This window comes from Dermacentor andersoni, chromosome 2 (assembly GCF_023375885.2).
Source record: "Dermacentor andersoni chromosome 2, qqDerAnde1_hic_scaffold, whole genome shotgun sequence".
In the NCBI taxonomy this organism is placed as follows: Eukaryota; Metazoa; Arthropoda; class Arachnida; order Ixodida; family Ixodidae; genus Dermacentor; species Dermacentor andersoni.
Window position 1 is genome coordinate 88310798 of NC_092815.1, and position 16678 is coordinate 88327475.

The 16678-nt window shown below is 48.4% G+C and overlaps 1 protein-coding gene and 1 long non-coding RNA gene across 3 annotated transcripts in view; one reads left to right on the forward strand and one right to left on the reverse strand.

Annotated features, from left to right (window-relative positions):
- LOC129387617 (uncharacterized) overlaps positions 1-13999 on the forward strand; it is a 74703-nt gene extending 60704 nt beyond the window's left edge. Inside the window, exon 3 of the long non-coding RNA XR_008614794.2 lies at positions 12576-13999. This is a non-coding gene — a long non-coding RNA (uncharacterized lncRNA). The remainder of the gene's footprint in view (positions 1-12575) is intronic.
- Positions 1-16231, reverse strand: part of LOC126541662 (zinc finger protein ZIC 5-like) — a 149281-nt gene extending 133050 nt beyond the window's left edge. For both annotated transcript variants that reach the window (XM_055076823.1, XM_050188524.2), the window contains exon 1: positions 15278-16231. In XM_055076823.1, coding sequence (XP_054932798.1) covers positions 15278-16118 — 841 coding nt within the window. In that variant the 5' untranslated portion in view covers positions 16119-16231. The remainder of the gene's footprint in view (positions 1-15277) is intronic.
- Positions 16232-16678: the final 447 nt, after the last annotated feature.

Consider the following 16678-nt stretch of genomic DNA (forward strand, 5'->3'; position numbering starts at 1 on the left):
TGAACCAAGAATTCCTTAAGCTCACACTGCAGAACCGTGCTGTATGACTGCACTTTGTGCTTCGGCGGTCCACAAAACAGTTCCCAAAAGGGTATGCCAATATTGGAAGAAGTTTGTCTTCGCCGTGAAGTCACGGAAACGGGTGAATGCAATTGGCTGGCGCATATTGTATACAAGTTCCCCATTATTGTTGGACAGCGCGATGCATTTGGAACTGCGTTCTTATATAGGCTGTAATCGACCGGCCGGCCACAGACTGGTCGCTAACAGACGGAAGTAAGGAAATTAACCTTTTTAATAACCCTTTTTCTTATTCCCACAGGACGGAATAATGCCACTACGAAAAAAAGAAAAGAAATCGTAAGGGGTTGCTCAATGCACAAAACGTTAAAGAACCCCAATTTGTCGAAATTATTCCGCAGTCCCCCACTACGGCGTGCCTCATAAACGAATCGTGATTTTGGCACATAAAAAAAACCCCGGAATATATATATTTTTTCAATGTACAAGCAAAGGTATACACGGAATACCACCGCACGTGTGGCACGGTTATTGGGGCGTGGATGACGGGAAAGAGAAAACAGAGGGAAGAGCACGCGTTATGGCCCCCAATGAAGATTCACGCCTTCTTGTTACATTTTTAAGATACACTGAACAGCAGTCGTGCACTGACCTGTTGGACATGTGGCGAATACCCCAGTGATACTGCAAGGGATGCACAGGCGGAGCAACTACAGTCCTCGATCACCAGGCTAAACCAGCCTGCAGCTACAACGCACATAGTGGTGGTATGCCACCACTATACGGACAGCGCATGCATACCGCAGCATACCGAGTTTATACACGAGGCCCTTCGAGGCAAGAGCTGTTAATAAAGATTCGAGACTCGCGTCAAACAAACTCGAGGCTCAATAAGTTCAGCGGGTGCGCGGCGACTGGGCTCTGAATTGGACGCAATTTATATGTGTGTTTCTCTCTCACGAAAATGTAAAACCTTGCTTGCTCACTAAACAAATGGATGATAATCATGCGAGTCTCGCAAACACACATCAAAGGATGCGATCGTGAACGTTACGCGCGGGAAACGTTGCACACCGCGGATAAGAAGATCGTGCCGCAGCTTGCAGTGACGAGCGCCGAGGTTCACTCGCGTACTGTGCACATAGCTATTACGCTTGGCTTGCGCAGCTATACCAGCTTGACACGCTTCCCGGCCCCCCAGTCCCCCCTTTCCTCCGCCTTTCCCAAACACAAGCTTTCCTCTTTCGGGTGAATCTGCCGGGCCGTGGAAGGCGTGTCAATCAAAGCCAGTCCACCACCTGCACGCGACGAAGCCCCGGGCACACTATAGGGTCAGTGTGCGCATACTGGAGGATATAGAAGCGTATGCAGTGCGAGAAGGACAGGCAGGCGCCTCGTATGTAGCGTACAAAAAAAAAAAAAAAAAAAGCAGCTTCGACAAGGGTTATGTATGTATATTTATATATGCTACACACTACGCGCGCATATTCCCGCGCCATCTGCGGTGTGAGCCGCGATAGGTGCGCCTAGCCATCCGCGGCAAGGCGGCCTTTTGTCTGGCGCGCGCTGACAGCCGTTCGCGAACTTCGGCCTCCCCGATCGGTCATGATGCGGAGCCTCTTTGGCGCGTTCTCGCGAGCCTGCCGGGCGTTGTACACGTAACCGCCGACGCCCTTCACATCAGAGCAACATCGGCCGTGAGCCGGCAGACAACGTGCGTTTCTGCAAGTATCAGTATATGCAGCGGCCCGAACGCGCCCGAGCACGCGGATGCATATGAAGTCCGGTCGATAATTGTGTAAGTCATCTGTAGCTTGCGGGCTCTGTCGCTTGCGTTCGTGGAGGCAAGTATAACGTCTCTAACGGGCGCTTTAGCAGCACATGTTCCACCGCCTTCTCTCCTTCCTTTCCCAGCGTGTACACATAGCCACCAGACGCTTTTTTTTTTTTTTGGTTAAGATCCCTGCATACTTTCTCGCTTCTCTCTCCTCCTTTCTAAAGAGTGAGCAGGCACTGTGCCCCTTCAGGCGGCGGTTTGCTTTGCCTTTCCCATCAAGTGTATATATGTCTTCAATAATAATAATAATAATAATAATAATAATAATAATAATAATAATAATAATAATAATAATAATAATAATAATAATAATAATAATAATCTCTAACAGGTGCGTGGTGAAAGGGGCGAGAAGTCCCTTATAATTTTCACGTGTTCGTCGTGCTCAAAAGCAACTGTGAAAGCCTGGTGTGTCGCATGTATACCGCTCTTCCGGGTGACCACTACGTCGGTGTCGTCTATTTCATGGACCGCGGGTGGCCCATCTCAGAGTCTATATACTACTGTTTCGGTGGGTCCGATCCCTCTCAATAGCGAAGACAGACCATATAGCTCCATATGGCCGATATTCTTACCGTAATTGTGTATTTACACTGGCATCAGTGTCAGACTCATCTGCGTATCGGAAACGTCATTCACGTGTCCTCCTTGGTACGTGCATGATATGTAAGGTGCAGCAAAATATGAGTGACACTACAATCCGCACTGTAAATGTTACTGCGCGCAGCATTACTATATATGTATACACAGTGTTGTTCCTGCAGGATGAAATGCAATGGAATCGGCGTTCACTGAAATAAGCATGTATACAGCTCACCCGAAGACCATATATTCATGGGTGCACGCGTTCGCTACAGCTGCAACTTGTTCTGTTTTTCTGATTAGAGTTACAAGCCTAGAATGTGGTTACTGCAGCTTTAAACACTGCAGCTGCCTGTCGAGTGTTAGCGGTATGTTGCTCCACAATGATTTATGCGAGTGCTGTGCACCAGTTAAAGGTCAAGTTGTCACGGAAGACTGAAGTATAGCTTTGCTGCATACCTTGCTTTTTTTTTATGGAGCACGTCTTTCGGTCTCTCATTATGATTTCTTGTTGATTATTTGTTACGGCCTCAACGATTATCATCATTTTTCTCCAGCGCGCGAACATGAATGAGTCGCACTGTACAAGCAATACATTGTTTGCCCCATGCCTTACGTAATGCCTGCGGGCCTTTAAGGTTTCAATAAATGAAAATACAGTTGACCTTAAACGCTACTCAATGTTTTCGTTTGACCTGCTTTTTCTTTCTTCTATTACACACAGTAGCGAAACCACTTTCAAGACATGTGAATGTTCACTGAGACAAGCAGTACGACGAAGAGGGAGAGAGCAACAGAAGTGAAACCGAAAGGACGCTCGCTGCACTGTTCTAAAAATTTTTGACGACGCTTAAGCTTCGCCTTTAAGAGTGGAACGCGATAACATTCAAAGATCCCTGACTGCTTCTCACGCTTCCCGGCAACTGCAGCGCATGTAACCGCTATGTTCACCGGGAAACGCTGGTAGCGAACGCTACGCACGAAGGCGGGCTTTCTGATCGAGAAGTGGCCTCTTGCAGAGGCCGCGATGCAGCGGCGGCGAGCGTCGTCTGGACTCCGGTCTATGTATTGTAGAAACGCTGTAAAAGGGGTTTCTTTCAGTTTTCGCGTAACATAATTATGTTTTCTCGTATATTCAAATTACAATTCGACGCTAGCGTGTCTGTAGGTTGTGTGTGTCGTACTTTACGATTTTTTTACGTATTTTAGCTTGAGAAATTCAATTAGTTCAGTAACTTTCTTACGCCACATGCAGGGCCTGGGTATCGGTGGTTCGAAAATAGTTCTGCCGAAACGACATTCGACGCTGGGCGCGAGACGCCGACGCGAGATATTCTGCGACACGGGGCCCTTAACGCGTTAATATATATAGTTTGCATAGACGTCATCAGGGCCGTCATCTTTAGGTACAAGCACGGCGAGTAGTCTAATCAAGAAACGTGACAGCATGACAGCGGAACGACAAGGCGATAACGGTGATAAACCGGTAGAATACAGTCACCGTCGATAAGCAAAGCAATGTGCGCGTGATGATACAATGCACTGACGTCATCGTGGCCGCCATATTTGGGTACTAGCACAGTGAGAGCTGCGTCCGTGACGTCATATGAGAACTATCTGTAGAGGTGGCCGATCAACTTGTCAGAAAGGTTGACTGCAGTAGTATGGGCAATTGCGAGCTTTAAAAGTTGCTTCTGTTTAATTTCTGCTTCTGTAATTTCTGTTTGTTTGTTTACGTATGCGCGTACATACGTGTGTGCGTGTGCATGTTTGTATAAAGTCGGGATACGGCGCTAAAGAAAGAGGGAAAAAAAATGCCAGTGCTTAGCCAAGGAGTGGCACACAAGGCACGCGACTTCTTTTGCCGTGCGTTGCACCCGCGGCCTACCCACGGTGATGGCCGGGAATGCATTGCGTGACGCGCGTAATGCAGTGGAGATATACACAGTTCGTCTGGGTAGCGTGTTCTTTTTCCCCAGATACTAAGACGAGCCCATATTCAGGCGCACTTGCTGTCTCCGATAAGCAAGGAAGTTCACTTAATCGCGACAGGGGAGGTGTCATGCCTAGCAGACGCAACTTTCGGTTCCAGTGAACTTTGTGCGCATGCGCTACTCTTGCTGAGCTCGTCGCTTCGCACCGTCATCAGGCACTGACCGCGGCCGGCCAGTCAACGCTGGCGCGGTACTGCGAATGTAAACTGTAGTGTTCTACGCAGATGTGTAAGTTGGCTTTCCTGCAGTGCGTTTTCAGCGTTCACGGACGAATCAGTGAGACGTAGAAAGCTTCGCTTTAAAAGGAACCAAAGCGAAACAAGAAAAGGCAGCACAAGCATTTATAACGTGAGCAGCTGCATTCGGCGCGGGAAGCGGCAGCACAATCCTTACTGATGTCGCTGACAGGTGAATTCCCCACGTCTGCTGCGCCGGCATACGAACGTGCATTGACCGGAAACGGTGTTGAACACCGGAGCATCGTCTACAAGGCAGGTGCAAAGTTCGATGAAAGGTGCAGTTTACGCGCTATCTATTTTAAGGGATCAAGCAGGGTGTCAGTGTACATAAGATTGTACATGCGAATACGTCTGTGTAGGTACGTGGCTGTCTTTGCTGGTTTAGCCCTTCCAAAAGTCGAATGCCGCTGTATCTCTGTTATATACTTTTCATTGAGATGGAATTGAATATTACGCATAATTATTGTTGTAGCAGGTTTCTACTGGGGCTCAACGACGTTGACAATATGGCGTTCTTTCATTCCCGCACGCTGCTTAAATGTGCACATTTTCATTGATTTCTGATCTCCGTATGTATCTATGATCGAAATTGTTTGCTGCTTGATTAGGGCATTGCGACTTCTGATAAGGTCGCACTTCCACAAAAAGCGAAGCAAGCATGCTCAGCTGAGACAATATTCTACGAACATGCTGATTAATATATGGCACGAATAGCCTTGTGGCACACAATGCCTCCAAGACGCCAAGAATATCTTTGTTTTGTTTTAACATAAAGAAACACATGCATAACCTCAGTGGTGTAAATGAGGCTGGCTGTTAAATATACTGCTCGCATATAATGTCGCGCACGCTCAGTGAATAACTCTTCCGCGCCATTAATCGATAGAGAAACAGTTCGCCGACTCCTGAAATAGGCGCTTAACCGACGCTTGCGAAAGAGATCAAGGCGGTTCAATAGCCGCAGAGCGTTGCTCTGTGACTGTCGGAGAGGAAGGGGGGAGGGGGGTCGCATATTTTCATGAAGTTCACTGCCGCATCCGGGACACACAACGCAGCCGTGAGTGCGCGTGACAGCTGCAGTGAGCGACGTGATTTCTTTTTTCGCATCAGGTGCAGTACGTTTAAGTCGCATACTATAGTTATTGTGTATTCTAAATGCCTGTACTTACGAACCAAAGCGCTTAATCAATGTCGGTTCTCTCAACGGCTATGGCGTTCTGTTGCTGAGCACGAGGTCGAGGGTTCGATTCCTGGCCGCGGCAACCGCGTTTAGATGAAGGCGAAACGCTTGGAACCACAGATGGTCAAAATTATTCCGGAGCCCGCCCTTAATAATTAATTGGAACAGGAAAAAAAAAGTGTTCGACAACTTTCCTTGCTGAGCAATTGTGGAAGAGTGTTCCCAAAGCGGGAAGAGAAAAGAGTGAACGCAATTGTTGAAAAATAAGCAATTATAAAAACTTGTTTTCTTTCCCCTGAGTTTGCTTGTGTCTCGACCACTCGGTCATGGCACCGCGCAGTTGCCTCGCGTCGCAAATAACAGGGCCCGTATTCCGAAAACGTTCTTACGCTAGAATTCTTTGTTAGGGAAAATTTATCTATTAGTTATCACTCAATAGACAACAATAAGACAGCTATCTTGCGCCAGGTTTATCTTGGTAAGGCGCCATAAAAGGGCCAACACTTGCAATTAATTAATTAAATTACGGGGTTTTACGTTCCATGAGAGACAGAAGAAAGGGGAAAGGCAGGGAGGTTACTCAGAAGGAAAGATCCGGTTTGTTACCCTACACTTGGAAGAGAGTGGAGGGGGAGGTAGAGTGACAAGACAGAAGAGATAGAGAAAGAACGCGAGCACAGATTCACAGTCACAGTCGCTCACTGTCATTGCATACAATCACCGCACAGCACAGTAGAACTGTAAACATCAATTCGGGCTACAGCCGCTTGTCCAATTCTGTTGTCTTTAAAAACTGCAACAGAGCCCTCGTCGCTCTCAGCTGCGGTGGCTTGTGATGTCGGCACTCTAAAATGGTTTCTTCTGTTAATGGTCTTTGGTCCAGCGCGCTATCGCGCTTGCGATCGATCGTGTCAGTAAATTGTAGCGTGCCAAAACCACGATATGATTATAAGGCACGCCGTAGGGGGAACTGCGGATTAACTTATACCACCTGGGGTTCTTCAACGTGCAGTCAATGCGTAGCACAAGAATGTTTCAGCATTTCGCCCGCATCGAAATGCTAGCTCCGCGCCGGGATTCGATTCCGCGCCCTGGGCCGATTAGACGGCGCGATCGTTTCCACTTACACCACAGCTGAAAAGGCGGTAGAAATAACAAAAAAGAAATGAGGTGCGAAAAATTCGCACAATAACGCGATGCTACGCTCTACAGCCTTGAAAGTCGGTAACACAATTCACAAGCCCTTAATACCATGAGCAAGCACTTAAAGCCTTGGGTACCGAAGCCCGTATACACCAGTGTGTTTCTCTGTCAAGGGGCGATCACACTAACTGTCTAGCCGAGTCTGCTGACGCTTGAACGGTGGTCAGCGTTCACGACGATTTTGGCGTATAAGAGTAAAAGGCAAGGAGAGAGGACAGTGGAAATGAAAGTATGGCGGAGGAAAAGGACTATATGTATCTACAAAACTATACGCAGTAAACTCTCATCATAACGAAGTCGCTTTATTCAAGATATTTCATTATTCGAAGTTCTTTGTATTCTCGCGTTACTGTGTCTTTCCAGTAGTCCATCCGCTTTTGACGAAATACCGCTTACAACGAAGTCGATTGCCTGTTCCGATCACTTCTTTACGAAGAGGTTTTACCGCATCTGACTTTGTCACATCGTTAACCTTAGTCCACGTACATGTGAAGCTGCAGATTGTGTTGGTTTAGGCGAGAAGGTGCGCACGATCAAACGTTCGTCTGCGCGCGCACGAGAGCAAACTGGACAGCGCAGCTACGCGCTCCACATGAGCCTCGGCCGCGCTTCGCGCAGGGAGGGCACGCGTCGTCCGGCCGGGCCTGGTTGTCGGCTGGTTCTACAAGCGGATTAAGCGCGTGGCGCGTGTCTGCGGCCGATAAGCTGCGGCTCCAGTACTCGGTCTCCTCCTCGGTTTGTGTCGATGTCCTGCGCGCTTTGGCCCCGGAATGCCTCGCGGTGCTCGCAACTTGATTGAGCTGCCGATAGCGGGCGTGTATCCGTGCGTTTGAGTATACGTGCGTCTGCGCGACGTGTGTGTGTGTACAGACTAACGTGAGCGCAACTTGCGTGGAGAAGAACGGAGATCCCATCTCTCTTGCGCGCGCATTTAGCGAATCACATTTAATAAAATTTAGCGCGCCGACCATTGATACATATCTTGCCATTTCTTCACCGCACGGCTTATAAGAAGCTTCTGGTAATTTACCGCGTAAGAGACGGCGGTTTCACTGCACACCGATTAGATCACGGAGGATGACTGCGACCACGTGGGCATTTGTAGTGCGCATTTACTTACCGGCAAGTCTCCCTATAGGATTGAAAACACGGCGAATAAAACTGATTTATGATGTTTTCTTTCTTTATGCTGTTATATGCTCCCCGTCCATATTGAATTTGCCAGATTCGAGGCGGCAATTTGCCAAATTCACGGATTTTGCCGCAGTTTGTAGCTTTATTTCTCTCCTGTTTTTACCCTTACCGACAGGTCTGTCGTCACTGAATAACCATCCAATACTTCAAAAGAATAGCAGAAAAAAAATCAGCGCCCGAACACTCCGTACAGATGGTTAACCATTGAAGCTGAAACGTGCGTGTTAATTGGGTTAATCCCGACGGGTAATTAAACTACGGCTTGGTATAGGCTGCCGGGTCCTCGGTACACACAGTTACTGCTTGCGCTCGGCTGCACGAGCTTGTTGTTGTACCCGTGCTGCAGCATTGGCTCGGCGTAGACGAGCTCGTTGCCGGTTCTGCCCGCGGCGTTGCTGATCGAAGGCTGCCTGCTTCTCAGGAGTACGTATGACGCGAGGCCTACCCATTTCGGAGCCGGAGAGAAAGTGCTGCGCACTTGCTCGCTTGCGACGGAGGGCAACGACGTCACTATTGGCGCAGCCAATCGCGCGCCTCTCTTTCTTTTCTCGCGCATGCGCGTGTGGTTGCGCCGGAGTTTTCGGCGTACAGGCGACAGACGGACGGACGAATCGGCTGGCATATACAACTTCGCTGTAAAATATTTTACCATGGATTATAGACACGTACATTGGACAACCATAAGCTTTTTTTTTTTCTCCCTGCGAATATATTGATAATATATACACACTTGATTAATAGTTCCATTGACGATGTCCAATTCCCTGTCCTAGCCCGATTTTATTTTTCATTCTTTTCTGGTGGTACGTACGCTGTCTTACATTTGGGGAATGTGAGTTTACCAAATAAGAGTGCTTTCTTACAATGTGCAGCGTCTCCTCACGCATGAAGTTTCGCTGCGGATTTCTTGCGCTATAGTTTTCGTCATACACCGTGGATTTCAGTACTAGCTCCTGACTGCATTCCCACATGGATGCATATAACTATAGTTTTCAATTGCTAGTTACACAGAGGTACTCAAAACAGCATTCAACTGCGATTAAATTGTAATCTGTACAGCCATATACGGGCTCGAAGCCTCTGTTAAGCGTAATCGCAAACGTTAGCAACGACACAAAGCGAATGTGTACAGCGCCTAACTCAGGCATACAGACAAAAACTAAGTTGCGTCAAGCAAGCTCACCGTCTGAACGGACATCAAAACGTCTTGTAAATGGTTTAGTTTAGTCAATAAATCAAAGTCACTCAATATAAAAGCAAATCAAGGTGGCGGAAGTAACAATCACGTTTGCAGCGAATTCAAGGAATCAATATATCTTCTTTCAGCGCATAGGCATAACAGTGAACGCAACACTAGTGGTACAGCAACAATCGCGCGTCATGTGTATACATATAAAATAGCTTTTATAATCAAGCGAGAGATGGGTGCTGACGAAACCTTCGTGTGCATAAAGGCGCCGTATTGATGTCACGCCGATTATGTCGTATGACAGTCTTACCTGCAGTAATCATTTGATCATGTATTGGCAAACTTTATTCAAGGGAGCAGTGTATACAGGAACGAATATGAATTTGTGAAATGCGACGCCCAACCACATGCGATACAGTAAAGTTTTTTCGCGACGGGAGAGTCCAGGTGGCAGGCGAAGGCGCAAGTTAGGGTCGAGAGAGTGCAAGCGTGATTTGGTGAAACCCGGTGAATTCCATCGTAGAAGTGTGATGCGGCGAGCAAGTGATTGAAGTTGTCGCGCAGCATCAATTCTTGAAAGTGGTATAGGAACCCTCTGATGTTTTGGTGAGCCGAACGCGCAGCTTCATCTGCGCTGTCGTTGCCGACAATAACACCAATGGCTTGGCAAACATTTAAATACAACGTCGTGGCCTTTCTCGAGCGCGTGATGATGAGCGTGCCTTACTTCGTATATACTAGCTGCTTGTGTAACCCATTACGTATACGACAAATTTCAGAGTTTGTAGGGCTTCTAACTTGCAGCTAACTTGTGGCAGCGATTTCTTTGCGTGGCATCTATTAGCTTGTTTCACCCCTTACTTCTATCATTCAGTTTCTTTCAGAACGTTATAAAGGAGAGTAATTTTTTCGCGAAGACCGAATATATAATTACCCAAGGTGAGTATCGATAGCCTTTCTGACGCGGATTCCTTAAAGGTGCAATGACCACTTCTTCAGGACCGTTGTTCGGGGGCTGTTCTCTTCGCTTCATCGGCATTATGAATCGTTACGAGCATTCCCCATAACAAAAAAGAGAGGAAGCAAACCACCGACAGTATGTGCTTAGACGATCAAAATTGACTGCCATGTACCTATCGCACAAACGCGCTTGCAAGATAGCCTATGTTATTACTCTATAGTTTTCCTTTCTCGCATAACTGCGATGAAATATCCTCCGTGACATTTACATCATGCATGCTCAGAACCCGCATTCTGGGTTACCGCTGTCTTCGTTGAACGTTTAGCGATTTCCAGAAGTGGCCAGCACGCTATATGACTGCACAAGTAGAACACAAAAATCGACCACATAATCGGCAGACGTGCTCTACAGTGCGTATATATGTGTGTGTGTGTGTGTGTGTGTGTGTGTGTCAGCTGACGTTAGCCAAGCTGTTCAACGAAGGAAAAAAAAAATTTAACAAACACGGTACGAGATGCAATCGTAAGACCCACGACGTCCGATCGTCAGCCCATATGACAACCGAACGCCATAGGTTTCATAATTGTATCTCGTGCCGTTGAGCAGCTCGGCTAACGTTAGCTGGGACACACGGTATATACATCGAGTGTCACGTTCACATATGCATGCAGTGGAAAAAGCCGCGTCCGCACGAGGCGAGAGGTTGGATAACCGTGCATATAGGTATATAATTATAGGAGTGCGAGGGCGCTGAGAAAGCAGTCCTTACGTCACGGCTTTCATAACCTATCCCCCTCCCCCTCCTAATGCAAAAAGAAAAAGAAAAAAATTAAAACAGCGTAAGTCCACTCCCGAGCCACCTCCCCGTTAACATCCGCTCGATAATCCCGTTTAGGAATCGCTCTCGCGCTGCACTGATTGCGAAAACGGTGTCACGATACCTCTGACCTTATGTGAAGAGTACTAGGCGCCTTTCATGTTTCCATTTAAACGTCATTCACACGTTCCTTTTGACGGAGACAGCTTAAATGATGCCGTCTACTGTTCAGTACTTTTCAGCGTTCTCACTTCGTTAAAATGACGGCTGTCTCTTTGTTATACATATTGCATGGGATATAAGAGAACAGCGATACGTATCTACATATAGAACCGAATATATACACGGGCGTCAGCGAGGAACTTCCCATATATTTGTACAGATAGCATATTTAATATGGTTTATTTTATTTCTGTTCGTAATACGAGGCAGACGAAACGAGCTAAAGACAAAAGAAAATGAACTTAGTACACTTAAGCAACTCTATTAGCGCCGCTAGCTGGAGGAAGTAAAGGGCAGTTTGTGAAAGTCTGCCTCATGACAATGCGCTCTCATGACAATGAATACAATGAAACAAATGACTTCCACTTAGATGCACATAAAAGCTTCGGCTAAGTGCGTGATAATTTGAATTTGTCAGCTAATATCATTCGAGGGATGCACAAAGATAACGACAAAACTCGTCATACGTACCACCCTAACAGTGATACTTAACCGAGTAGACAATAGTTATACGTTTCGCATTATGTTTGAATAGCGGTTCAAAGTAAAGAAAAAGGCTAAAAATAACTAAACCAGGTAATATTTCGTTGGATCAAGGACAGCTCCTCAAAAAAAAAAAAAAAAGAAACAAAACAAGGACAGCTCCATTCAGGCACTTCCTCTATGCAGCAACAGTGCGTTTGATTCGACAACAATCAGTACATTGGTTACAAGAATACCTAATGATTTCTGGCGAAGTTGACGACTAACTCAATTGACACGTACAGACAGCCACGGTATCCGCTGTATACTGAATACTTAGATACATACAATGTCAAATTATCGCCAAATTACCAGACTATTGAACTTATTTGTTGAATATTAAAAAAAAAATCACCATTGTTTATTTGCCGTCTCAAGTATTCATGTCGGCATGTCCATTATTACCTCGCCCAATAAAGCAAGTTCTGGTCATAATGTAGCGATGGTTACCCAAATTAGCACGTTTATCCGGTTTGGTTGCAACGCCATGCCTGCTCACCGATGTCACGAAAGAACTATTCGTTAGCAGGCAGTCGTTTTGTTTCTTAGTGCAGTGATGTAATTAAGTTCATACAAGCACTCAAGTACACGTCCTTTTTTTTCTTTTTTTATAGGTTATAGGACTTGGAGCTAAAAGCAATGCGACCGCAGCTAACGAACCGTAAGTTTTGAAAGCTGATGAAGCCTCTACAGAATGCAGCAGTTCGTTGAACATTTCTGATCTAATGGTTCACAGTCGTCACAGTTATAGCACCACACTAATATATATATATATATATATATATATATATAGGTTTGCGATATGTATACATGCCGGAATTTTACATTATATGGTGTGTTTGAACTTACGTCAGGAAGACAAGAAAATCAGCAACAGTAAGAAGAACAAGAAAAAAAGTATCAAGCCGAAGTAAACGAATGGTCATATATAAGCCCTCTCTGGCGTAAACATAACAGCAGGGCTTTCGTGTCTCTGATTGCGTCCCGCGCATCTGCCTCGGAGTCGTAGGAAATCATTGGTCTGTATCTGTACTCGTATATAAAGTGACATCTTTGCTGCTAATCACTCATTTCTGCGTTAACCAGTATATAAATAAAGTAAATACATGTATGTATAGAGAGTGAACGTATAGCCGACGCTGGCGCTTTCAGTCGCTAAAGGTTCATAGAAGGGACAGTAAGTATATGTATATATACTTTGTGCAGCAGCACTTCGACAGTTATGCAACGACGCGACTTATGTATATAGAGTGCATACGGTAAGCTCTTTTCTAATATGTAAGTGGGTGGATATTTGCGTTACAGAAGGCAGCACCGATACGAAATTATTTAATTGTCGTGGGACGAAAAAAAAAAAAGAAAACAAGAATGCTCTGCGTCTATACTCTTTCTGCTTATATAACAGAAGGCGGGATATATTGATACCCATACTCTAATTTGTCCGGAGGCTCGCAGCCTCATGGAAACAAAAGGTGCATGCAGAAAGCGGAACGCATCCAGCTGGAAGACGTCAAGTTCGCTGAATACACTTCGTCGAAGACACATGCGCAGCAACTTTGTGCACTGCAGCGTATATAAAATACGCGCGCTGACGTATCCATTAACTTTTGTACACTTGTTAAACGCACACAGAACTCGCATAATACGAACAGAACTGAGGATATCGGCGCCGTAGTGTTCTCAGTTCATCATCATCATCATCATAATTGTCGTTATCCTATTTATGTCCACTGCAGGACGAAGGCCTCCCCCTGCGATCTCCAATTGCCCCTGTCCTGCACCAACCGATTCCAACTACCCGCAACTGTTCCCAATTACTGCTGGACAAGATCCGTATTACGCGTCCATTCAGAGGCAGCGAGCGATATTGCCGCGGCTGGAAATTGCATCAAATTATGTATTAGCAGCCACTGCCTGTATACGGTTGTTCCCGTCTTCACGCTACTGCATCCAATTCGACGCCTATTCGCAGTGTACTCAATGTTCCCGGTCCCCCCCCTTTTTTTTCATATTTTAAAATATTTTATGCAGAAGAATCGTTTGGGTCTTGGAGGCTGCGTTACTTTCTTAGAACTTTTCGCCTTCCCGCCCGAAATCGTCATCGACGCGTCGGTACGAGAGAGGGTTAGCGATCGGCACATTGCCTTAATTATTTCGAAAACTGCCATGAATAATAATAATAATAATAATAATAATAATAATAATAATAATAATAATAATAATAATAATAATAATAATAATCTATTCTTTGAAGAAGTACGCTTAGCGTTAAACTGGTAGAAGCGGAGCTTGTTTAAAGTCAAGCAGCAAAATGCTTTCATGTATACATGTAAGACGCTTCGCTAATGAGTCAGTCATTCACTATCCTTTTCTTTTTAATAACTGCCCAGCGATGGGAATTAAACGTGTTTGTATTAATGTTCTCACTTCTACAACGAGACTAGCGTCGACATGCCTCGTGCGAAAGGCGGTCGATCGGTTAGCCGACCAGAATTTGTCACGAAACCTGTTCGCGTCAAGGAGTGACGAGAGTTGCGTGCGCGTCTGTCGACCCGTTAACAAATGAGTACTCGAGCACGGCAGGCAAGCCGCCTCACAAATTGCCGATGACGGGCGACGCACACACACGGGGACCCGCCTCGTCGACTGCGTCGGTGCGCTACGCAGCAGAAAGGGGACCCCGACGTCGCCGCGCGGGTCAAGTGTGCATAATAGGCTCGACGACGCCCCATGCCGCGGTGACGGAAGGGGGAGAACGAAAGAAGGCGCTCGCTCGCTCTCGGATTGCGCGGAAAGGAACACCTTGTGGCTAACGGCGTAAATAATGGCCGGCGCGCTGTCGCTTCGCCGCTGGACTTCGATCCGCGAGACCCACGCCGGTTCGTACGGGCGCGCTTGGGGACTCCTGCAGCGAGTGCAACGTTCTGCGCGCGTTTGTTTCAACGAAAAGGGCGCGACTGTGGCCTGCACATCTCGCTCAAAGTAGCGATTACAAAAACAAACGAAATGTTTGTAGCAGGAATAATTAATCACCAGGTCGTTGGCTCGTATAGGAACAATCACGAATGAGTGATTCCCTAATTCATGGAGAGAAAGGATCTACGAAGGCCATTCATAGCAAGCCGCGTCCTTTGCTGCTTACGGTCACCGGCGGTCAGGGCCCGCTGAGTGTATCCCCCGAGGTCCCTACGGATGCTTCTTTCGGAATCACTCGCGTGAACGGGGCTGAGAAGCCGCGCTCCAAACATCGTGTTCGTGCGCACGGTCAAAGGAAACGAAACAGTATAGGAGGAGGGGGCTATTGAAAGCCACTGACCTGTGTGCGTTCGCTTGTGGATCTTGAGGTTCTCGGATCGCGCGAACACCTTCCCGCAGCCGGGAAACGGGCACGGGAACGGCTTCTCGCCGGTGTGCACGCGGATGTGGTTGACCAGCTTGTACTTGGCCTTGAAGGGGCGGCCGTTGCGCGCGCAGTCCTGCCAGAAGCACGCGTGGTTGGTGCACTCGGGTCCCCCCACGTGCTCCACCGTCAGATGCGTCACGATTTCGTGCATGGACGAGAAGCTCTTGCCGCACGGCTTTCGCGGGCTGCTGCTACTCAGCTGCGCGTGCGGGTGGTGCGGATGGTGCGGGTGGTGGTGGATGGCGGGCGGCTCCACCCACATGCAGGTCAGCTCCTGCTTGACCGGCTGCCGCATGTAGCGGAAGAAGGCTCCGTGCGGGTGGCCGCCCATCGACGTCGCGTACACGGGTTCGGGCCGCGTCTGGAACGCGTCGCCGCGGTACACGTCGGCCGCGGTCAGCGGCAGCCGCGAGGTGTACAGGTCCTGCGCCGCGGCGTGGTGGTGATGGTGGTGCACGAACATGCCGTCGGCGGCGGTCGCCGCGTGGTGGTGGTGGTGGTGCGGGGGCGGCGGCGCCAGGTCGGTGGCGCCGCGCAACAGAAAGTCCCTGGCCACGGCGGCCGTGTATCCCGCGGCGGCGGCCGCCGCGTGCGGGTGGTGCGGGTGCATGGCGAATCCGTTCTGGAAGTGCGGCGCTTCGGCCGCCCCCAGGTCCTGGTCGAAAGGGTCGAGCCGCGCGGCAGCCGCGGCGGCTGCGGCGGCCGCCGCAGCCGCCGTGCGCGGCCGGCCCAGGCTGCCGGCGCTTTCCATCATGTTGCAGCTGCTGGCGCGAGCATCGTCGCGCGCTGCGGGACGACTCCTCACTCACACTGAGCGCGCGCAGCCACTGCTACTCCCCGGAGCGCGACGCCTGCCCGCTCCTTTGCTTCGCCTCCCAGCGGCTGCCGCCGGCGCTGCTGTTGCGCCCGCCGCTGCCGCGGACCACGCCCACGGGGAGGCGAGCCCCCGTGGCGTCGCTCCGCCTCCCAAACCATGACGTCACGGAAGCGGTCCGCGCGCGAACGCCCACCCCTACCGCGCCGGCGTGCGCGCCGGCTTGTTTTGGCCTCCACTCGCCGCTATTTACGAAATCGCGCGGGTGCAAGCGAGAGGCTTCCCGACACCGCTACGCGTCAAATCGGTAGAGGCGTTGCATTTACGCCTCGTATGGAGGCCAGCCGAGGCACGGTGAAGTTCTGGCGAGAGGACGCTTCTAGTGAATTAGCGTAGCGGATGGATCGCAAAGTTTTCCGTTGTCGCCATCCTTTAGTGGATATAGTGCTTCCGCAATTATCTCATTTGCCCAGCTTCAAAATAATTCCTTCGTGAATATC